General features: G+C 50.6%; 1 protein-coding gene across 2 annotated transcripts in view; it reads right to left on the reverse strand.

Annotated features, from left to right (window-relative positions):
• The window catches only part of frc (UDP-sugar transporter UST74c fringe connection), an 84,548-nt gene that overhangs the window by 57,674 nt on the left and 1,889 nt on the right, over positions 1 to 24,985 (reverse strand). The window contains exon 2 of one of the 2 annotated variants that reach the window (XM_080278874.1): positions 2,521 to 2,632. The exons of the other annotated variant lie outside the window; for it this stretch is intronic. Coding sequence (XP_080135000.1) covers positions 2,521 to 2,632 — 112 coding nt within the window. The remainder of the gene's footprint in view (positions 1 to 2,520; positions 2,633 to 24,985) is intronic. 2 annotated transcript variants of the gene reach the window in all.

Here is a 24,985-nt window from a genome sequence, read left to right on the forward strand (position 1 = left end):
TCTCATGTGTGGGGAGGCTCCCCACATACAGCTCTTCTCAATAGGGTGGAGTTAAAGGCTTTTCGTCTCATTAACTCTCCTCCTCTTACTAACTCCCTTCAACCTCTGTCTCTTCGCCGCACTGTTGCATCTTTATCTCTTTTCTATCGCTACTTTAATGGTCACTGCTCCTCTGAACTGTCTGCTTGCATTCCTCCACCTCTACGACGGGCGCGTAGCACCCGTCTGGCAGCAAACTCTCATCTCTTTTCTGTCTAACTCTCTAATGCAAGAGTTAACCGTTACTCCCAGTCTTTCATTTATGCAACAGGTCAGCTCTGGAACTGTCTCCCTCTATCTGTATTTCCTGCTGCCTATGATCTCCAGTCTTTCAAACGCAGTGTGTCCAGGCATCTCAAAATGATCGGATCTTGAATTTGGCTCTCTATTGAATTTTGTTTTTCTCTTGGAGGGAACTGTTACTGCGGGCTCTTGGCCTTTGGTTCCTTCTTCCTCGCATAAAAAAAAAAAAAATCCAATGACTTTTTTATTTCATTTTTTGCTACCTCCAGACGATTTTACACTACCTGGGAAATCTCTCTCCGTACAACTTTAAAGATACGAACGAAAAGGTGTCTGATCCACTTGTGCAAATAAAATTAAACACATGTTACAGACTCACTAGCTGGCAGCGTACAACACCTGGTATCGAAAATATTCGACACAGCTGAGTAGCCTTCCCCTAACACCTGCCGCTGCGTTGGCACCCACGCACAATCTGTCTCTATGGAAACATTGCGACATGCACATACCTGCAAGTATACTCATTTCACAATGAACAACATACACCTGTTTGCAAACTTATTTCACAACATGCACACGCTTACACAGGCAAGGATTGGGGGGGGGGGCGTGCCCCCTATTTTCGGCTGACCAATCATCACATAAAAGAACAAAAGAGCAATGTTATTTATTAGAGTATATGCAATACTTATCTTACTAGTGTTATCGTAAAATTACGTTAGTTAAACGCCGCAGTTGGTAAATAAATAATTTGGTAACGAATCAACATGAACTAAAACATGTCGTAATTCCCTTAGGTACCAAGCCCCCCCCCCCTTTTTTTTTGTGCCGGATTCGACCCTTTAACAAACTTTCTTCATTTACAACACACGTTTGCAAACTTACTTATTTTACAACAAAAACAATCTTACAAATTTTCTTATTTCACAACATACAGTACACTTGCAAATGTACTTAATTCACAGCAGCAAGCACACGCTTGCAAAATTACCTATTTCACAACAAGATACACCTGCAACCTTAACATCTAATCTGCTACAACGTACACCGGACTGCTAACTTACTTATTTCATAACGAACATTCAGTCTGCAACAACATAAAACACGACTGCAAACTTAATTTCTTTTAACAACGTCGAATAATCCTAGAAAAACGGGAACAACACACACACTACTGCAAACTTTTTATTATTTCACAGGGCTAAATCTGCTTCCATGGAAATCTGATTGTTTACTCATTCACCCAGAAGTACAACTGGGGAGCAAACTTAACCGCAGTGTCCTACTGAGCAATGAGCTGATCAGGACTGCCTTAAAGGCCCTCATGTAGCCAACAGACATTAACCCTGCCGCTTTTCTTTTCTTTTTTCCCCTCCCCAAGTTGTTCTGTACGGTAGTGGTGACCCCCTACGTCTTGAGAGGCTTAGACCAGAAAGGGTGTATCCTTTTGTTTCACGATCTTTTTGTCTCCTCAATTATTTCTCTTATCTATAAGAGTATCTACCTCCGTGGAGTCATTAAAGAAAAAGCTCAAGATTACTCTTTTTCTGAAACCTTCTTAATTAAGCTGACGGATGGTACTTTGATGGAGGATTATATGGTTCAGGAGGTGCCTCTGTTCTGACGCAGTACTAAGTATGACAGCCATGTTATTTCGATGGTTTGAACGCCAGTGAATATTTTAAGAACTAGCGCTTCTGAGAAATCAAAGATCTCAAAGATCAACTAACCCACACCACGTCTCCCGGTCCTTGTCATTCATTTCCACCCAGTTCACCCTTTTCTAACATCCATTTTTTATTAATAAGAAAACCATGGCATGCATAACACGGATAATTTGTCATTACCCTCCGCTCCCTTAATTCTCGGGAATTCACTTTTTTTTTTTAAATTAATCGCCAGTATTTATAACTGCTGCTAAAAAAAAAATGAACGAAATATTGCAGACCATTCTATCATCCTAAGTTTAACCCCACCAATACGTTGTTTTTCACTTATATTCTGGTTACCACTCGGCTGTTTATTCAATTTGGGAACTGTCTTGAGTTGCTGGGATTAGATATGCGCTATCTTCATCAGCCTCTTTAGTACGATTACATGTTCCATACTGTTATAACTACCCTCAAATCATCAGAGATCCCTTGCAGTGAAGAGACGAGGACTAAAAATGGCTGTGCAACAGATGTTACACTTTTCTAAAAGGTATATCGTACGAACAGATATATGAAAGGTACTTACTTGTATGTGGTGAGCACCGTCTTATTAACCACCACGATGAGGAAGGAGCACAGGCCATAGAACGCCGCCGACCCTAAGCGCTTCACCATAGTCACATCCATAACTATTCTTGCTGTTGAAATGGTAACCCAGAAGTTAGTATACAACAAACATCATCATTTTTATTTTTACACATATCTCCATGATTTCTGTTCATGTAAGTGCCCAAATCCTTGCCAGCGTAGTGAAGTTTGTTACCATAAACCACAAGATTGCCCGCTACCCGATTAATTTACGTCTTAGTTGCAAGTAAGTCGAGGGAATAATCCTGAGTCACTAAATTACACGTATCAGTTGTCTTCGAAGAAAACTGTACTGGTAGAATCATAAGCAAAAAATTCACTAAAATGGGAGAGAAATCGGCAACAGCCCCAGCAAACAAGCATACAACAGCCTGGAACTATTATGGTGACATTTTAAAACAGGAGTGAGAATTTTCATAGTTCAAGATAGAAGCAGAGCACCCAATTCATCCTAAAAGTACTGTAGCGTTAGACTTTGGACAACATTCAGGCATAAATCCAGCCTCAACAAGACCGATCTAATCACAGGATACCAAATGGTACGGGAACTACTAGTACAATAACACACTGAACAGAAATATCGACGGGTAGCCTGAAAGTAGGCACTAATCTCAGGTTCATCTAACAGTAAAAACAGTTACACTCAACATATGATAAACTATCTAGTTGGTTACTGCTATAATGATAGGTTTACAAGTATGAATTTACAGAGGTCGTATCTACTGATCTGAAAATAAACCGCACAGTTTACGCAGAAAAGGTGGTCAGATTCTAGGCATAAATATGCGTAAAAGTAATAGCAAGGTGACATAAAAACATACAAAACCAAAATGCTATAAAGAAAAGACTACACTCTGCAAGTTACTACCTAAAATGCGTGAGTTACAGCATAGTGCCCCCAGGAACTCCCCGACAGGTAACATGCGTGAGCTACAACATAGTGTCCCCGGAAACTCACCGACACCCCCACCCGGACCCCACGGAGGAGCCGCAGCCAAACCGCAGGATGCAGTGCAACAACGGCACAAGCCAGCCCGGGCCGTGCACCCCAGTGACACTCAGCCTCCCACCGTCGCCCTAGCAGGAATTCAACACTACCTTCGGGGAGAAGTACCGCCAGATCAGATCGGGATGGAGCTGCCTATCCAGCTCCAAACAGCGCCCCTCAGGAGTTGGTCTGTAGCCACTCCCGCCTTCAACAGGAGTGTGCCTGTAGCCTCTCCGAAGGTGTCTTCTCCTTTGAGACAGCCGACAGCCGCCCGCCCATCGCAAGGGAATCGGTGTCTCACCGACCTGAAGGTAATCAGGAGATGGCTGATAGCCACTCCCGCCTTCGTCAGCAGGTGTTCTTCCAGGGATGGCCTGTAGCCGCCCTACACCCCCTCCTGCAGGAGACGGCCTATAGCCGCTCCTCCCTCCGGCAGAAGGAGACGGCCTGTGGCCACTCCCGCCTTCATCAGACGGCTGATAGCTGCTCCGAAGGTGCTGCCCCCAAGTCAGCCTGTAGCCGCTCCTCCCTCAGGCAGAAGGAGACGGCCTGTGGCCGCTCTCGCCTTCGTCAGACGGCCGATAGCCACTCTGAAGGTGCTGCCCCCAAGTTGGCCTGTAGCCACTCCCCCTCCCTCCTGCAGGAGACAGCCTGGAGCTGCTCCCACCTTCGTCAGATGACTGATAGCCGCTCCGAAGGTGTCCAGAGGCGCGCTGGTTCCCCCACTCAGGCCACGGCCAGTAGCCGGGCCTTGGCACCTCATAGTCACACCCTTGGGCAGCCACAGCCAGTAACCAGGCCCCAAGGCCAGAGAGAGCTGACAGCAGTGTTACTGCTCCAGCGTGAGACGAGTGCCTGGACTCCCGAAGCAGAAGGACCCCAGAGAGGCCCTACAGCCTCCCCCGGCCTCTGCTCCCTACGCCTGGCACTGGAGAAGACCCACCTGACGGACCCTGATTCAGGTCGGTGCCACAGCCCCTCCTTGATGGCGCCCCTTGACTCTGGGGGCCGCAGTCCTCGGGTACTCCAGGCCCTCCCCAGGACGCCCGGGCGAAATCTCCCCACGCCCCGACGGCGGAAGACCTCCACCTCCAGCTGAGACCTGAGCCAGAGATTTCTGAACCTGTTTGGCCCCAGCCCTGAGGGTCATACCCCTGTACCCAGCCCGGAGAATATGGGCCCCTTCGCCACCTGCAGCCCCAGAGGAGAGAAGACGCCCCTGTGAGTCGTCCCGTGCCCTCTCGGCACGCCCTCCCCCGGCGGTGCCCCTGTTCTGGCAGAATTGTAGCCAGCGTGTCTCCCCGCCGCCCCCACCGTATAAGTGACTTATGTTAAGAGTGAGGTGCCCCCAAAGTTAGTGTAACAGTGATACAGTGACGTAGTATATGTCGAATAACAGGGCAAGTGTTCAAGAGAAGATAGCAGGCGAATACGCGTTATCACAGGGCGGATTAATAAGGACAAGTGCAGAGACTAAGTTCTGGTGAATCAGACTCACGAGTAACGCTCTTGTATAAAGTCAGTAAGACTCCCAACACGAGAGAATTCTCCTTGGTAAAATATCCAAATGACTTCTGCTACCAGGAAATAGTGAAGAGAAAGTGTTAAATAATACCCTCCCGCTTGTATTACCATTAACATAAAGACTCTCTCAGTGCCTTCCACCCTCCCTTAATAAATCTCCTCTCAGCATTCGGTGTGTATGTAAGAACCTGGACTAAATCCCTTGCTACCAGAAAATACTAAGTCAGAATCCGTAACATCAATTCCCTCCTAATATTACTATAACTATAATCAGACCCTCCGCGGGTCACCCCCCCCCCCCGTGTGAGACCCACTCCTACTCTCCCATGTGCACCGCAACCCTGTGTTCCAAGTAAACCCGTGCACTAAACCTAGAGTCTTAGCATCAGTGTTAAGTTAGTATCCTGTGAGATACTGATTATCTAGTTAAGGTTTTATTATCCACCATATATTGTGTTGTACTATCTGCTGTTTTTGTCCTGTGTCTAACTGTAGTAATATACATGTAAAGGTTATTTCCTAGAGTTTTTGTGTCCTACCTCTCTTTACTGCACTAAGTCCCGGTCTCGAAAGTGGACCCCGCTACACGTTAGGTGTTCTACGACTGAGGAGTCGGACCTTTTTCACCTAGCATTACACTGGTGGCCAGCGGTGGTTCTTGACCCGGGCGTAAAAGAGAGGTAGTGAGGAAATATTTGGCAAAATGGCAACAAAACCTCTCGTACAATTACCCAACTTTGACCCCGACCAGTACGATATACACACGTATCTGGTGATCATTAAACCCTTACTGGATATTGGCTTTGATGATGATCAGCAAAAAACTGCAGTCACACTTCCACTATTGGGCAAAGCAGAGGCGAACATAGCACCGAAAATCATCCCGGAGCTCACCTGGCAGAACTTTACAAAGTTCGTTGTTCTCAAGCCATCACCTCATCATTAGGGAAGGTGGTGGCTCTATCCCAACTGGATAGCTTCTCATTTGACGGGGATTTAAATAATACCCTGATACAGGCAAGACGCCTAGTTACTGCTGCCTACCCGGAGGCAGACGAGGAAACCCGGGATCAGCACATGTTCAACACTCTTCTCAGAGTGCTTCCGAGTGTTGTCAAACAACACTTTACTATCTGTGACCCAACTGGAGACATGGATAGAGATATACAGCTGATATGGCGCCTCCTGACCACCTGCCCTACTCCCCAGCAAATTAATGTGGTAGAGAAATTTCCCACTCAACCCCCGGCTCCCCCGACCATGCCACGTCTGCCTTTGCCTCACATCAACCCCACCACGGCACCAAGCCCGCCTAGGGCACACCCCTCCTGCCGGCGCCCAGCCCCTCGGGAAAATCTGAACCTGATCTTATTGAATCCATGGGAATTCACAGCCTGCAGCTCCCGGTGTCCCCTACATGACATACGGGACCAGCTTAAGGCTGCCCGCCGCAGGCCCACGGCCCTGGGTTCACATAAGGTGTCCTCCCTGGAGGACGAGGCACCGCAAGATGAACTGGCACTCATGGAGGAGCCCCATCCTGGGGAACAGGAGCAGGAAGAGGAAAATGAAAGCCCCAGACAGTTGGATTTTTAGGCCCGCCCCCGCACCAACCCACGGTGGCGGGGGCCATTACCCCTAAGTATCGCCCCCCAGTGTACCACAAGATGAAATTGAACAGCGTGAAGGCCAGACTGTTAGTCGATACGGGAGCAGCCAGATCCTGCCTTTACAGCCACTACTTCTCTTGCCATAAATCGACCTTTGGCCCACTCCGCCCCACTGCCACTCACTTTGTGGACGTGGGGGATTGCCCCCTACCCATCCCTGGGGAGACATGGCCCCTACGGGTCGACACCCACCAGCCGGTGTCAACCCGACACCAATTCATTATTTTTGACTCCTCCTGCCGGAGCTACGACAGGTATTTAGGACTGGACCTACTCCAGAAACTTGGAGCTACAATAGACTGCCGCTATCGGCAGCTCCAGTTCCGTGCCCCACCCAGCCCGTTTGCACCTGTTCGCCACAGCCCCTGGCAGGAAGATTCGCCCCCTTCCCCCCTCCTGTACCCTCCTCCTACCCTCCCTCCATCCCCCCTCCTCCTCCCTCTTTCCCCACCACCGTCTCAGCCGCCGTTACCATTCCCCCCCACCACGAGGCCTGGGTGTCCCTTAACCGGCCCTCCTGTTCCTCTGTCTTGTTCTCCCCCCTCCTACCGCCGGGAGCCCTCTCCGCCTGCCTCTTGTCTCCCACTTTTCTCCCCCCACATCACACCGCCAACAGCATCGGTAACCTCACCCCTTCCCCCCTGACCCTCCCAAAAGGGCTCATCATCGGAGAGATGGAGGAAGCCGAGCCCTGTGCCCCACCCTCCTCCCACTCCCCTGCCCCCCATTCCCGATCATCTCTCCGCCAAGCAGTCAGACACCCTATGTCGCCTTCTCCTGGATTTCCAGGATCTGTTTGCAACAGGACCAGCAGACATAGGGCACACCACGTACCTGTCACATGAGATTCACACGACAGGCCCACCCATTAGACAGCCTTCTCGACGGAAGAATCCCAGACAAAGGGAGGAAGAGGACTGCCAGATACATAAAATGATAGAGGCCGGCATCATTTCCCCCTCCACCAGCCCCTGGTCCTCCCCCATCGTTCTAGCAAATAAGAAGGATGGCACGATGCAATTTTGCATTCATTACCACTGCCTGAACGACATCACCATCAAAGACGCCACCCCCCTCCCACAAATCAACAATTCCTTAGATTCCCTTTACGGGGCGTCTTGGTTTTCCACCCTTAACCTCCGGTCTAGATACTGGCAGGTCCCTGTGCATCCAGAACATCGAGGCAAGATGGCCTTTTCAATGAGCAACGACAAACATTAAAAATTTAATGTCCTGCCGTTTGGCCTCTGCAACACCCCCGCCACCTTCTCCAGGCTAATGGAATCTGTCCTGAGCTGCCTCATCTGGAAAATATGCCTGGCTTATTTAGATGACGTCACCGTCTTTAGCCAGAACTGGGCTGACCACCTGCAGCGCCGATTCACCAGGCAGGCCTCAAACTCCATCTCTCTAAGTGTGTCCTGGCCGCCAGGACTGTCTCATTCCTGGGACACATTATTTTCCAGGCAGGAATCTCCCCATACCCCAACAAGCTCCGCGCCATAGCAGATATACCTCTGCCACAGGACGTCCACGGCATCCGTGCCTTCTTAGGACTAATGTCCTATTACTTTCGCAAAGGATTCGCCCACATTGCAAAGCCCCTTCACGATTTGACCAAGAAGGGGGAGCTGTTCCTCTGGACAGAAGAGAGGTGAGCTGCCTTCCAACAGCTCAAAGATAAACTCGTCTCTGCCCCTATCATAGCCTTTCCCGATTATTCCCTTCCCTTCCACCTCTCCACCGATGTTTCCCTCACTGCCATAGGTGCCGTAGTAGCCCAGGTACAAGCCAGTCGGGAACACATCATCGCCTGCGCCAGCCGCACCTTGAATCAAGCTGAGAAGAATTGTGCCGCGACCAAGCGGGAATGCCTCGGCATAGTGTGGGCTCTACAGCATTTCAGGCCTTACCTTTCCGGGACCCAGGTCACTATCATCACGGACCACCAGTCACTCCAGTGGTTATGCCAATCTGATTCTCACAACACCCAACTCATCAGGTGGCGCGAAACCCTGGAAGAATTCCATTACAAGATCTACAGGCCCGGAAAACTCCACACTAACGCAGATGCCCTCTCCCGCCTCCCCATCCACACGGTACAACCAGAAACAGACCTCCTGCAACAATGGCACCGCAAGGAGCGACCCCCCCTGGATCCCCTCCCACCAGTTCAGCAAACTATACTGGCAGGGAGACCACCTCCTAACCCCATCCGGGCATATCCTCCTGACCCCTGATGCAGCATGTGACACCCTGCGCCATCTTCATGCCCAAAACGGCATTCACCTGGGCACCAAGAAACTACTGCAGGTGTTCAACGACACATCCTGGGCGCCATACCTTTCCACCCTCGCCAAGGAAATCATTCAAAGTTGCCGCGCCTGTGCACTGGGGAATATCACCCGAACCGCAGGACCCTCGGGCCACATCACTGCCCACAAGCCCTGGCAACTCCTGGCAATAAGATGTAGTAGGCCCCCTCCCTCCAAAATCAGGGTATAAATATGTGATCACCTTCATGGACACGTATTCAAAGTTTGTAGTAGCCTGCTCGGCCAAAGACCATCATGCCGTCGCCATCGCCGACGCCCTTCTCCGACACGTGTTCCCTTATTTTGGCATCCTACAGGCCATCCATTCTGATAATGCCCCGGATTTTTCTGGAAAAATCTGGGAAGAGCTCGCCAGAATATTTGGATATAAAATCTCCCACTCCTCTACCTACTGGCCACAGGGAAACGCAGTATCCGAACGTAGCCATTGCACTATCATGAATCAATTGCGCACACACATCGAGGCTATGAAAGACGACGATTGGCCTGCTCACATAAAGATTGTTCAGTGGGGCATAAATTCCTGCCCCTGATAAGACAGGGTTTCCCCCTACGAAAGGATATTTGGCAAGGACCCCCTTCTATTGCCATTACGCCAAAACCTACAACCACCCACCTCCGCTCCCACCACAGACCCGTTGCACCATCTGAAGGGCTGATTAGACCACCTACAAAGAAATTTAGACCTCAGTCCCGACACAGCCTCTAACTCCTTCCACCCTGGTGACACCGTCGTCATCGCCCAACTCCCCACCCCACACAAGCTAGCCTCCCGCTTCACGGGGCCCCACACAATCACCCACATCCCCAACCCTTACCAAGTTGTCGTGGACTATCACGGCGCATCACACCCCCTCCGAAACCGCCACGTGCGCCCTTTCCGCACCCCCGCCCCACACCCCCAACCTCCTTCTGCCCCCGTGCCACCCCCCATTTCCACATACAAGTGCTACATTTCCTCCTCACCTGCCCCCTCCACCCCCCCCTACCACCTCAGCCTCCCCGGCCACCATCATCCCCCACACCTCACCTGACATCTCACCTGCCACACCAGCCTCTCATCGCTCTCCCTCACCCCTTCCTCCTGCCACCCCACCCTCACTGCCCAGCCCCTCATGTCCCGTCCACGCCATCACACCATCACCACAACCGACAACCACTACCCCCCACCCACCACCCTTACAGACGCCCACTCCGACGTCGTCACACCCCGCCACGCCCCCCACACCCCCAATGACACGAACCACCCAACCCCAACCACCCTGCATGCCCACCTCCCCACCCACTCCTACCCTCTAAACCACAACCACCAGCTCGGGCCACCTCTCATGCCTACCCACCCGATACACCCATTCCCCTATGCCACCTGCCTCCCCACGACTTCACACTGTCATGCTACACCAAGCACAGATCCCCACCACCTATACTCCCCGGAGACCCTACGCCGCATTATCACGGCACAAGACCCGGCTCCTACCCTCGGTGTCCAGCATACAGCACCACACCACACCAGCAACAACACCAAGCAAGATGAAAGTGTGACGGGCAGTATGGGCGCCTACCCTCAGCAGGAACCGCCGCCTCCGAGGACAACGCCACCTACTAAACCTCCTCCGCTCCTCCCCCACTACCTCCACGCTCTTCCTCACCTGCGATGTGGAGCGAGAGGAAAACCACCCCACTGCTGCCTGGCAGGCCCTTCTCCAGCACCTCCAACCTGTTTACGCCACCCATGACACTCACGTCTATCACCTCCAGTCGCGGGGACGTGACTTTTTCCAGGAGGAAGGTGGTAAAATGCATGAGCTACAGCATAGTGCCCCCAGTAACTCCCCAACAGGTAACATGCGTGAGCTACAGCATAGTGCCCCCGGAAACTCACCGACACCCCCACCTGGACCCCACGGAGGAGCCGCAGCCGAACTGCTGGATGCAGTGCGACAACGGCACAAGTAAGCCCGGGCCGTGTGCCCCTATGACACTCAGCCTCCTCACCATCACCCTAGTAGGAATTCAACACTACCTTCGGGGAGAAGTACCGCCAGATCAGATCGGGGTGGAGCTGCCTATCCAGCTTCAAACAGCGCCCCTCAGGAGTTGGCCTGTAGCCACTCCCGCCTTCAACAGGAGTGTGCCTGTAGCCTTTCTGAAGGTGTCTTCTCCTTTGGGACAGCCAATAGCTGCCTGCCTCTTGTAAGGGAATCGGCGTCTCACCGACCTGAGGGTAATCAGGAGATGGTCGACAGCCACTCCCGCCTTTGTCAGAAGGTGTTCTTCCAGGGACGGCCTGTAGCCGCCCATCACTCCCTCCTGCAGGAGACGGCCTATAGCCACTCCTCCTTCCGGCAGAAGGAGACGGCCTGCAGCCGCTCCCGCCTTCGTCAGACGGCCAATAGCCGCTCCGAAGGTGCTGCCCCCGAGTCAGCCTGTAGCCGTTCCTCCCTCCGACAGAAGGAGACGACCTGCGGCGGCTCCCGCCTTCGTCAGACGGCCGATAGCCGCTCCGAAGGTGCTGCCTCCAAGTCGGCCTGTAGCCACTCCCCCTCCCTCCTGCAAGAGATGGCCTCGAGCCGCTCCCACCTTCGTCAGATGGCCGATAGCCGCTCCGAAGGTGTCCAGAGGCGTGCTGGTTCCCCCACTCAGGCCATGACCAGCAGCCAGGCCTTGGCACCTCATAATCGCGCCCTTGGGAAGCCACGGCCAGAGAGAGGTGAGAGCAGTGTTACCGCCTCAGCATGAGACGAGTGCTCAGACTCCCAATGCAGAAGGACTCCAGAGAGGCCCTACAGCCTCCCCCGGCCTCTGCTCCCTACGCCTGGCACTGGAGAAGACCCACCTGACGGACCCTGATTCAGGTCGGTGCCACAGCCCCTCCTTGACGGCGCCCCTTGACTCTGGGGGCCGCAGTCCTCGGGTACTCCAGGCCCTCCCCAGGACGCCCGGGCGAGATCTCCCCACGCCCCGACGGCGGAAGTCCTCCACCTCCAGCTGAGACCTGAGCCAGAGATTTCTGAACCTGTTTGGCCCCAGCCCTGAGGGCCACACCCCTGTACCCAGCCCGGAGAATACGGGCCCCTTCGCCACCTGCAGCCCCGGACAAGAGAAGACGCCCCTGTGAGTCGTCCCGTGCCCTCTCGGCACGCCCTCCCCTGGCGGTGCCCCTGTTCTGGCAGAATTGTAGCCAGCGTGTCTCCCCGCCGCCCCCACCGTATAAGTGATTTATGTTAAGAGTGAGGTGCCCCCAAAGTTAGTGTAACAGTGATACAGTGACGTAGTATATGTCGAATAACAGGGCAAGTGTTCAAGAGAAGATAGCAGGCGAATACGCGTTATCACAGGGCGGATTAATAAGGATGAGTGCAGAGACTAAGTTCTGGTGAATCAGACTCACGAGTGACGCCCTTGTATAGAGTCAGTAAGACTCCCAACACGAGAGAATTCTCTTTGGTAAAATATCCAAACGATTTTTGCTACCAGGAAATAGTGAAGAGAAAATGTTAATAATACCCTCCCGCTTGTATTACCATAAACATATCGAGACTCTCTGTGCCTTCCACCCTCCCTTAATAAATCTCCTCTCAGCATTCGGTGTGTATGTAAGAACCTGGACTAAATCCCTTGCTACCAGAAAATACTAAGTCAGAATCCGTAACATCAATTCCCTCCTAATATTACTATAACTATAATCAGACCCTCCGCGCGTCACCCCCCCCCCCGTGTGAGACCCACTCCTACTCTCCCATGTGCACCGCGACCCTGTGTTCCAAGTAAACCTGTGCACTAAACCTAGAGTCTTAGCATCAGTGTTAAGTTAGTATCCTGTGAGATACTGATTATCTAGTTAAGGTTTTATTATCCACCATATATTGTGTTGTACTATCTGCTGTTTTTGTTTTGTGTCTGACTGTAGTAATATATGTGTAAAGGTTATTGCCTGGAGTTTTTGTGTCCTACCTCTCTTTATTGCACTAAGACCCCGCTACACGTTAGGTGTTCTAGGACCGAGGAGTCGGGCCTTTTCACCTAGCATTACACTACCTATGTTGGTATAGTCGATGTCTTGAATACGATTTCCCCCATGGAAGTGATTTTTTTTTTTTTTTTTTATAGAACTGGTAGTAAGTCTACCCCGGTCTGTTTGGTCAACCAGACCCATTAACCGCATGCATGCAATTGCTCCTGCAGGGCTGGCCTGTGCAATTAGATGTTCCTTGTGGTGGCAAGGATTGGGCATGGTGTGGGGAAGTGTGGATTTTTGGTTCCGGGATGGTTCACTGCATTTGCGTCTCTGCACCCAGTTAACAGGGGCACCATAGTAGGCTCCTCAGTACTTCGTTATTTGGTTAACGGTATATGGTTACCGGTATCACCCTCCATTGTAAATGGTTTCCTGGGTAGCCTAACAGGAAACCATTATACGTCACTGGAGTGCCGCAGTGCTGGTTCACCTAAGGAAGAAATGGGCAACACTGTATCAAGTGAGTGAATGATAGTCACCACCCCCTCCACAAAAACAGTGAACAGTACCGTACCAGAACGTAACCACTTCCTTTTACCACTGCTCAGTACAAAGTACTTGTCGCCTTATGAACGATATACGGTAATCAAGTGTGCCTGAGCTCGTAACATGCCCTCTGCATTAAAGTCATGAAATAAACGACTGCCATCTTATCATCAGTACAGTATCTTATAATATGTTAGCCACAGCAGCAGAATGACAGCCAGATACAGGTAAACAATACATCTTGAAATAATTCCCCATAAGAGTCACCCTACACATTGCCTCGATCAAGTTTTTATGCTGTTCACATGACAGGTTTAAGTCTGACACATGTGACTAGAATCACAGCATACACACGTCCGTCATGATGTTTAATATTGATGAAAGGATTCAATCCCCTTGTCTCTGATGACGTCTTTTCAATTTTTATTGCTACCCCCAGATGACTTTAATCTGCTTGGAGAAGACTTGTGAGATCGTGGGGGTTAGATATCCCTATTAACCCCTGCACAATAACAGATCCTTCCTAAAATGAACAGAAATAATCTGGAGGTAGAAACAGTAAGCTTTGAAAGACACCTTCATACTGAAGAGGTTAAATATTTGCATCTTACTGCAAATTTACCCTTAGACCCTTCACCTTAACCTCTTCAAAACGATTACTTATTTGCTTACTGGTATTCTTGCTACCATCAGAGAAGAAAGTAAACTTACAGGGTTCTCTTTTTGTGACAAAGAATAATCTAACTCTTTCACATCGCAGCCATTTTTTAAAGACACGTGCGAGGTGGCGTGCACGTGCTGGAAAACACGTGGTAATTCCATTTCCACCCGACTTGGACCATACTTCGTGGAGGGGCTGAGGTCAGTCAAGGTTGAAGTGATTATGGAAACTGCAGGCCAAAGGTTGAGGTCAACTTAGTTTTAATTTGATTTACAGGACATAGGTGGTGGAGGACTGAGGGTCAGGCAAGGATGAAGTTATTAAATTTTGAGAACAATCGGTCAATGGTCAATGTCCTCAGCCAAGGTCAAAGGTTTGGCTCAACAACAAACAACTTTCATCTACACTAAACCTGTTGGATGGGTAAAGGGTCAGTCAAGAATGAACGGTGATTCTGAGATCAAGAGGTCACACATCAAAGTCAGCCCAAATAGTTTTCATCTTATTTTAGTCAAATTTGATAGAAGTACTGAAGGTCAAGAAATGATGAAGCCAATAAGTTTCGTGGACAATCAATCGAACGTCAAGGTCACAGATTCAGCTCTTAGACCGCCTGCATGGCGCAGGTGTTGCACTCTGCTCCTTGTTCCCTGTTACTTACAGACGATTTTACCGTACGCAACTTAGGAAAGAACTGTCTTACTGAGGAAGTTACTGAATGGTCTAACATTGCCAGTATGAAAAAGTCTCTCCTAGGATACAGAATGGCGTCTGAAAGTAACACTATATGATGGAATCACGTGGCAAAGAGGATACTGAAAACGTTAGCCATTTCATGCCAGTGACATACATACTGTTTTCATTATTTCATTCATCATACCTCCAGCCGATTTCATCCAGCTTAGGTGACTTTCAGAACCGGGGGTCTAATACAACATGGACAAAACTCTGGAGGCAACAAGAAAAATCGATATGTCAGATGACTGACGAGATTCGTCGCTTCACTCTACTTACGCAATTTTTTACATCCGCATTCACAATGCGAGCAGGTGTTATGTCTTGACTGGTGTGTGTGTGTGTGTGTGTGTGTGTGTGTGTGTGTGTTTCTTACTGTTTTAAGATGAGAGACAGTTTTTATAAGACTTTAACCAATCTCGCCTGCAGTAGCTCTGTGGTTAACATCTGACATCGAAGCTGCCGGCCCGACAGCACATTATGTCTATTGCTATTCAGCACTCAGAGAAATTAGAACCCATCAGTGCACGCAGTGAATGCAGGGATGTAAGGGGGGAGGGGGGATCTAGTCAGCTATGCCCTCACAATGCACAAGGAAACTTATTTAACGGGTAACTTGCTCTTTTTGTGGGCAGATATAACCTAAAGTGCAGCAGGACATCAAAACAGACTGCAACGAGCCACCAGAAGGAGCCCATGGAGGAGTGTACACGGTGCAAATGAGCTCCGGGCGGAAATGGATTAAGTGAACCCAAGCTGCATGCCCCTATGACACGGAACTCGCCCACTGCCACCATAGCAGGAATACAAGACGACCTGCCGGGCGAGCTGCCCACAGATCAGACTGGGGTAGAACTGTTTCTCAGGTTCCTAACAGCACCCCTGAGACGGCCAATAGCCGCTCACTGTCCTGCAGGAGACAGCCGGAAGCCGCTATGGAGGAAACTAGGAAATGGCCTGAAGCCGCCCCCACCTTTGTCAGTAGACGGCCTGAAGCCACTTGGAAGGTGCCCCTCAGAAAGACGGCCTGCAACCACTCGCCCTCCTACAGGAGACGGCCCAAAGCAGCTCTGGAGAAAAAGAGGAGACGGCCAGAAGCTGCTCCCACCTTCGTCAGGAGACGGCTTGAAGCCGCTCGGAAGATGCCCCTCAGAGAGACAGCCTGCAGCCACTCACCCTCCTACAGGAGATGGCCTGAAGCCGCTCTGAAGGCCAATCAGGAGACGGCCGGTAGCCGCGCCTGCCTTCGTCAGGAGACGGCCAGAAGCCGCTCTGAAGGTGCCCCTGGAGAGACGGCCGGAAGCCGCTCACCCTCCTACAGGAGATGGCCTCAAGCCACTCCGGAGGCCAATCAGGAGACAGCCGGTAGCTGCTCCCGCCTTCATCAGGAGACGGCCGGAAGTCGCTCTGAGATGGCCAGTAGCCACTCACCCTCCTACAGGAGATGGTCCAAAGCCACTCCGGAGGTCAATCAGGAGACGGCCGAAAGCTGCTCCCACCTTCGTCAGGAGACGTCCAGAAGCTGCTCCCACCTTCGTCAGGAGACATCCGGAAGCCGCTCTGAAGGTGCCCCCGGAGAGACGGCCTGTAGCCGTTCTACCCTCCTGCACGAGGCGGCTGGTAGCCACTCTGAAGGTGTCCTGAGACAGCCACGGCCAGTAGCCAGGCCCTACCACCAGAGACGCCCTGAAGCCACTCCTTCGTCAGATGCTGAGCCCGGTCCACCTACCCACGACTTGGAGGGAGCGCCCAGCCTGGAGGAGTATTGGAGAGCCCCTGCGACCACTACCGGGCTCTTCTCCCTACAGCCAGTGGAGATGCCCCTGATGGACCCCGACGCCAGCCGATGCCGCAGCTCACTCCTGACGGTGTCCCCGACCTGTGGGGACTGCAGCCTCCCGACCACCCCTCAGACTCCCGGGCAGGACCTCCCTGCACACAGACGCTGGAGATCCTCATCCTCCGTCATGTGCCTGACTCAGAAGTTCAGGCGACTGTTCGGCCCCAGCCTAGAGGGCCGAACTCCCACCCCAAGCCCAGAAGCTTTGGGCCCCTACGCCCCCAACAGTCCCGGACGAGAGAGGACACCTCACCAGCTGTCCCCCGTCCCCAGGATCTAGCCGCCCCTGGTGGATCGCTGCCCCGTCAGTAGGGAGGCTGAGACTCCGCCGCCGCCCCTGTGCCTGACTGTGACACGTCTGACCTGACAGTGAGTGAGAGTGAACACACGCAGCATACAGACAGTGTAGGAGTGACAGTGTAAAGTGGGCCGGTGGTTAGAGCATAAAAGAATGTGGTGGAAGAGGTGGTGCAATAGTAATACAGTGAAGAACAGGCCTACCATAGTGTACAGTGCCGCCGTAAGACAGTGAAGATCATACCTAGGCCCCTGAGTTGAAGGTCTGGTACCGCCAGCTCCACCTGGGTACATAGTAGAGTAATGTAAAAGTGATCTATGGGTCAAGGTACAGTGAACACTATGCAACAGTGACGGCACGTCTCGATAAGGTCACGCTTAGGCCCAGAGTAAAATATTAATGCTATCCTGGGAAATCGAGACAACCACCACCACCACTGGCCTAGGAAATCTAAACTCCCCCACCAACATAAGTGTCTAGCTCAAGTGTCGTTCCCCCCAACCAATCTGGTCCTGTACAGTATCCTGCGTGATACCAGTATTCCATATCTGCAGCCCAAGAATTATAATTGTCCAGCTTGTTTGTATTTGTGACATCTGCTCGTTCCTGTGTAAGATTTAGTAATACACATGTAAGGTGTTGCCTTGAGTTTTTGTGTCCTGCCTCTCTCTTATTTGTCTAAGCTCCGGTCTAGAAAGTGAACCCAGCTACTTACTAGGTGCTCTAGGAATGGGAGGCCGACCCTAAAACACCTAGCATTATACTGGTGGACAGCGGTGGTTCTTGACCCGGGCATACGAGAGGTGATCAGGAAATACAGTACTATCAAAATGGCAACTAAACTGCATGTGCGATTACCAGAATTCAACCCCGAACAGTATGTTCACACATACCTGGCAATTATTAAACCTCTGCTGGATATCGAATTCGAGGACAAGAAGGAAAAGATCGCAGTCACATTCCCATTACTAGGCAAAGCGGCAGCTAACATAGCACCGAAAATCGTTCCAGGGCTCACTTGGCAAAAGCTGACGAAACTCATGATGCAACCTATCACTCCCTCACTACGGAAAGTAGTAGCGCTGTCCCAATTGGATATCCTAACCTTCGATGGAAATTTGGATGATACCTTAATCCAGGCTAGACGCCTGGTCACTGCTGCCTACCCGGAGGCAGATGATGACACCCAGGAACAACACACCTTCAATACTCTCCTGAGAGTGCTCCCTAGTATGGTGAAGGAGCATTTCACAATCCATGACCGTACAGGAGACATGGATAAGGATATCCAACTGATACACCGCCTCCTAACCTCCCGCCCTCCACCCCAGCAAATCAACGTGGTAAAGAAGTTTCCCACAAATGCTCTGGCTCCCCCAGTCAAGCCACGCCCACCCATGCCCCACACCAGCCCCACCCCGGCACCCAGCCTACCTAGAGCACACCCCGCCCACCGACGCCCCAGTTACAAGGAGAACCCCAACCTTATCCTAGTCAACCCCTGGGAGTTCTCTGCCTGCAGCTCCCGATGCTCCCTGCATGATATTAGGGACCAGCTAAAGGCTGCCAGATGAAAAACCACCATCTTTGGCAGGCGTAAAGTCTCCTCCCTAGATAATGAGGAGCCGGATGACGAACCTGACCCCGTAGAGGAAGCCGAACCCTGGGAGCAGGAGCCAGAGGAAGGAGGAGGAGGCCCCCGACAGTTGGATTTTTAGGACCACCCCCGCACCTTCCCACGGTGGCAGGTCCACTTCCCCCAAATATTGCCCCCCAGTTTACCACAAGATGAAGCTGAACGGAGTAAAAGCCACATTGCTGGTCAACACGGAAGCGGCCAGATCTTGCCTATATAGCCACTACTTCTCCTGTCACAAGTCAGCCTTTGGCCAGCTACTCCCAACGGCTACTCACCATGTGGACACGGGGGATGGCCCCCTGCCGATCCGTGGGGAAACATGGGCCCTGTGCGTCGACACCCATCAGCCAGCATCGGTGATGCACAAATTTATTGTATTCAACTCTTCCTGCCGAAACTACGACGGCTATCTGGGACTGGACCTGCTGCAGAAGCTAGGTGCCACCATCAACTGCCAGAATGGACAGCTTCAGTTCCAGAAACCCTCCGGCCCCCCCCCCCTCCCACAAGAGCCGTCTGCATTTGCACGCCACGGCCCTGGCAGAAGGACACCCCTCCCCCCCTTCTCTCTACCCCCCTCCCCTCCCGCCACCTCCTCGGCTGTCACTATCCCCCCTCATCATGAGGCCTGGGTGCCCCTTAACCAGCCCTCAGGTACCTCCATTCTATTCTCCACCCTCCTTCCGCAGAGAACCCTCTCAGCCTGCCTCCTGCCCCCAACCTTCCTTCCCCCTCATCACTCGGCAGTCCGGATTGCAAATCTTGCTCCCTCACCCCTCACCCTCCCGAAAGGGCTCGTAATCGGAGAGATGGAAGAAGCCGAGCCCTGTGCCCCTTCCCCATCCCGCCCCTCTGCCCCCTATCCCCGACCATCTTTCCGCCCACCAATCCAACACCCTCCGCCGCCTTCTCCTGGACTTCCAAGACCTATTTGCGGTAGGACCCAATGACACTGGACATACCACCTACCTAGCTCACAAGATCCATTCGATGGGCCCACCAATCCGACAGCCATCCTGTCGGAAAAACCTCAAGCAACAGGAAGAGGAATACCGCCAGGTGCAGATGATTGAAGCCGGAATCGTCTCCCCCTCTTCCAGCCCTTGGTCCTCCCCTGTCGTCCTTGTGAAGAAAAAGGATAGCACGATGTGGTTCTGCGTCGATTACCGCCGGTTCAAAGATGTCACTACCAAAGACGCCACTCCACTCCTGCGAACAGACGAATCCCTAGACTCCCTGTACGGCACATCCTGGTTCTCCACCCTCAATCTCCAGTCAGGGTACTGGCAGGTTCCAGTGCGACCAGAGGACAGAGACAAGACTGCGTTTTCCACCAGCAATGGGAAACATTATGAATTTAATGTTTTACCTTTCAGCCTCTGTACTGCCCCTGCCGCCTTTTCAAGACTCATGGAATCCGTCCTCAGCGGCCTTGCGTGGGAGATCTGTCTGGCGTACTTGGACGATGTCATGTTCAGCCAGACCTGGGCCGACCACCTGCAGCGCCTCCACTGGTTTTTTTCCCGAATCTGACAGGCAGGCCTCAAACTCCGGCCCTCCAAGTGCATCCTGGCCGCCAGAACCGTCTCATTCCTGGGGCATGTCATCTCCCAGGCCGGTATATCCCCTGACCCCGACAAACTCCGCACCATCATGACTTCCCCCCACCCAGCGATGTCCATGGAATCCGAGCATTCCTCAGCCTGATTTCCTACTACTGCCGTTTTGTGAAGGGATTCACGCACATTGCCAAGCCCCTCCACGACCTGACCCAAAAGGGAGAGCCGTTCATCTGGACAGATGAGAGACGAGCTGCCTTCCAACAATTTAAGGATAAGCTTGTATCCACCCCTGTCGTCGCTTTCCCCGACTACATCCTTCCATTTCGGCTCTACACAGACATCTCCCTCATTGCTATCAGGGCTGTGCTGGCGCAAGTCCAAGAGGGCCACGAACACATCATCGCCTGCGCCAGTTGTACCTTAAATCCGACAGAGAAGAATTACGCCGCCACCGAAAGGGAGTGCCTGGGTATTGTCTGGGCACTCGAGCACTTCCGGGCGTACCTAGCAGGGACCCAGGTCATCATCATCACTGATCACCAGTCCCTCCAGTGGTTTTATCTGCAGTTACTCTCAAACCTTTGTGCCCCATTCCAACTCTTCCTTCATAAAAAGTTATACCTAAGGGATGCCATGGTTAGGACTGAAATTGTAAGATAGGGCCAATGATGTGATGTTCACATGTTATGTTCTGTTTGGTTGGTGTAATAACCATAGGCTAAATATTCCCTAACTACAATTTCCATTGGGCAAAAGTCCACAATTTGGATCCCTTAAAACAAGGTTAGGTATTTACACTCAATCCTCGTAAATCACATGTTCATAAATCATGTCTAGGTGGTCGTCAGACTGCTGCAACCTTAAATCACTGTTAAGCCATGAAAATCGAGGATCTAGGCACCCAAGTGGGCCTTTTCCGAGAAGAACCGTAAACCTCAGCATTCAAACTGAAAATCGCAACCCAACAACCAATCACCGCGTGTCCCTGGTGGCATATGTGCATACTAATGCCGCCATGTTGTTGTTCTTGTACCGCCAGTCCACACACTACAGCCCGTCGCCATGGAGTACGGTACAAGAGTTCCATCCATCCATCCATTGCCAGACGCCATGTATCCCAAACGGGGTGGTCAAGGGCTTAGAGTTAATTGTTTTTCAGGGAGGGTCACTAATCCTCCACCAACCCCAATTGACACGTACAAGAGTTACTTGACTTTTTTATGCAACTTCCCCTCCCCGCCTCCTACTTGCCATGGCACTTCCCGACCCCCCAATGAATCGCTCTAACCCGAGACGTCCTGTCGACGTATGGGTACGTTGCAACATTTTGCATTTGCCAGTCCCATCGACGTGCTGGTACATTTTGCAATTGCAAGGTCTATAATTTGCACAATTTTCAATTTTCGCGCGTGATTTTTCGTATGTATACACGGGACACCTTCCTCTATTCCTCTACAAGATGCCAAGCAGGGACAATGCCTTACGCCGCATAACCTCCCCCCCCCCCATTGTCACAGCAATTCACCTGTTACCAGTGACCTGGCCAATAAAGACATTCAGGGCCACAGTGATTCCCCAATCGATGACAGTGTGGAGGACAAAGTTTACATAGCATTATAGGAAGAAACAGTCAGAAATGATGATCAGGTAATGTGGCAAAAGAAGGTCAGGAATGGTGATGAGTTAGTGGGTGAAACAATGCTTATAATGCCTATATTACTGTCTGAAAACCAATATACTCTCATACTACATATAAATTCGTACCAAATAAATAAATAAATACCGTTTAGGAGTGGTGTGGAATAGTTATCCTTCCATAGAACTTGTTTTCTTTGCAGCCAGCCTGATAGAAAACTGTGTAAGGTAAGGAGGTTCTCCTACCTGTATCGAGTATTTTAAACCTCAGGTGAGCGATTTCTCTATGAATTTTCGATGTTTCTCACCAAAAGCGGTTTTAGCCAAAAAATTTTTTTTTCCAAAAGTGGTCGGAACTGGGGGGTGTCGGAGGTGCGAAAGTGGTCTGGACGTGACGGGCTGCGTCAAGAAGCTGATGCCGTTGTTGTACAGTCAAAGTTTGGAGCTCATTCGTCGTGTCGAGAGGGGAGAGAAGTTTTCAAAGCTGGCGAAAGAGTTTGGGAAGAACAAGTGCTGAGATGTTCTAAGTTCTTCCCAACACCACCCCACTCCATTCACTAAAGCAATTTCGTCATAGGATTAAGGTGAGATCCCTTAACATGGCTTATTTCTATTTAATCCATGCACTGAATATTCCTATATTTGTATGTGTTTGATGGTGCCTAGATCAGTGTAGGTAGGGTGCTGTGGGGGCGGGTTGGCCAAAGTCCAGACCCAAATTAATTTTTCACATAAGAGTTATTATTCATAAATCACGGCAGTGGTCCAGACCCAAATTGCCGCAATTTACGAGGACTGAGCCTGTGGAGACACATGGAGAGACAGGCTGACGAATGAGGATATAAAGGAGCGTTGTGGTGTGGATGTGGATGTGATAGGAAGCATTATGAGGAACACACTGAGGTGGTTTGGCCACGTGGAGAGGATGAAGGGTGAAAGACTGACGAAGAGAGTGTATGTGAGTGAGGTGGAGGGGGGGAAGAGGGAGGGGGAGGGCGAGGATGAGATGGAGTGGAGAGGTATATGAGAGAGGGGGGTGTGAGTTGGGAGCAGGGCAGTGAAATGGCGGGGTACAGGGCGACTTGGAGGTGATTTGTTTGTGGCCACCCCAAACGGGATTAAGGCGTCTGGCAATAGACAGAGTGTATTTTACTGCTGTTTCCTTAGCGGGCAATCTTACTATACCCAGTGGATTTGTGCTGTCACATAGTGTATGCCTGTGTGTTTTTTTTGTGTGCAAATGAATATTACCAAATCTTGGTCAACATACTGAAAGGTGGATTTCATTTCCACTTCCCAATTGGATGCTGGGTTAGGTTAGGTCAAGCAGGGTTGGGTTGGGTTGGGTATGTCAGGTTAGGGTAGGGAAGGTTCAATTGTTAGGTACAGTTAAGCTAGGTTAGGTTAAGTTTGATTAAACACTAAGATAGGCCAGTCCCTTCCACCATTACTAATATTTCCAATCAGATTGTCAGTCATATTATGGTTATTCATTTGCATAACAAATGAGGCCTCAAAACACTCAGATGAACTAAAAAACTATCAAATAGAACAAAAAAAACACCAGAAACAGGAAATGACAATAATGGAAATATTTACCAAGGGTTGCACCTGAGAGATGCCAGCGTTTGGGCTGAAAGGTAAGATTCATTCATTCATTGCCAGACACCATGTACCCCAAACGGGGTGGCCAACGGCTTGGAGTTAATTGTTTTACAGGGAGGGGCACTAATCCTCCACCAACCCCACTTGACACGTAGGGAGAACGTTATGCCAACAGTATCTGGTGTTCCCAGGCGGTCACCCATCCAAGTACTAACCAGACCCAACGTTGCTTAAATTATAGGTGTTAATTAAAATGTCCTAATCCTTTATGACACACAGGTTTCACCTGTCCTAAATAAAATCATGCAGAATTAGGCATACCTAATCATACATACAGACATACAATGTGAGATCACATTGTTCTGATAATGGTCTCGCCAATCTGTAATGTAGTCAGCCACTGATCTATTGGCCGTATATCACATGACATCATGATACCATGCACCAGCATGATGTACCATGGGAAAGATTAAAGTTATGTGATAAACCCACTATTGTGGTAGGTGGGGGCGCTCACCATCCACTCACTCGATGTAGTGCTGCTCTCGGGTGTCTGCCCTTTCCTCTCCTCCATCCTTCTTTCCTTCCATCCTCTTCTGTCTTCCTTTCCTTCATTCTTTCTTTGTCCTTCTGCCTATGGGTAACTTTACACCCCCTCTTCTGTCTTTCTTTCCTCTTCCTTCTGCCCGCGGGTGACTCTACACTGAATGACAAGCCAAATGGTTTCCTGTACACCAAGAAACAATTTACTATGCTGGGTAGTAACCATATAACCAAATTTTTATGCCTGGTTGTTTAGTGGGTAATTAATGAGCTCCAATCAGATTGAGCTGGTGAAGGTTTATATCCAAGGGATGGTTAGGGTTGACTGCTCATGTAATGCCACTCAGGGATGAGTGAGGCTGGTCACTCTCATCCTAAATGTAAGATGATTAGACTAAAAAAAATATGGGATTCATAAGTTTAGTTTGGTCTGTGTAATAACCATAAATATTCCCTGCCTGCACTTTCAAAAATGGAACTGTATAAAATCTAGCTAAAATCCCAAGTTTGCACACCTCTTTATTTTAAATCTCAAAGTACTGGCTTGGATTTCCAATATTCCAACATTCTCAAATCTTTTCATCTCATAATTTTTATTCTACCTTTTATTCCTACTAACACACCAAATACAGTAATCCCTCCACTATCCGATGTAACAGTGCCAAAGGCATGTCCAGAAAGTGGTCCCATCTGGAAAGTGGGCCCCTGGCTCCTGGACTGGTACTTAAGGACCCTAACTTTGAAAGCCACCTAAATAACTCCCTACCAGACATGCACAGCACTTATTTAAACCTATTTAAGACCCTATTCACACCAATAATGGACATAAAGCATGAAATAAATGCAAAGGAACCAGAGAATGA

This window comes from Coenobita brevimanus, chromosome 75 (assembly GCF_032717465.1).
Source record: "Coenobita brevimanus isolate Jiangsu-jjx chromosome 75, ASM3271746v2, whole genome shotgun sequence".
Classification (NCBI taxonomy): domain Eukaryota; kingdom Metazoa; phylum Arthropoda; class Malacostraca; order Decapoda; family Coenobitidae; genus Coenobita; species Coenobita brevimanus.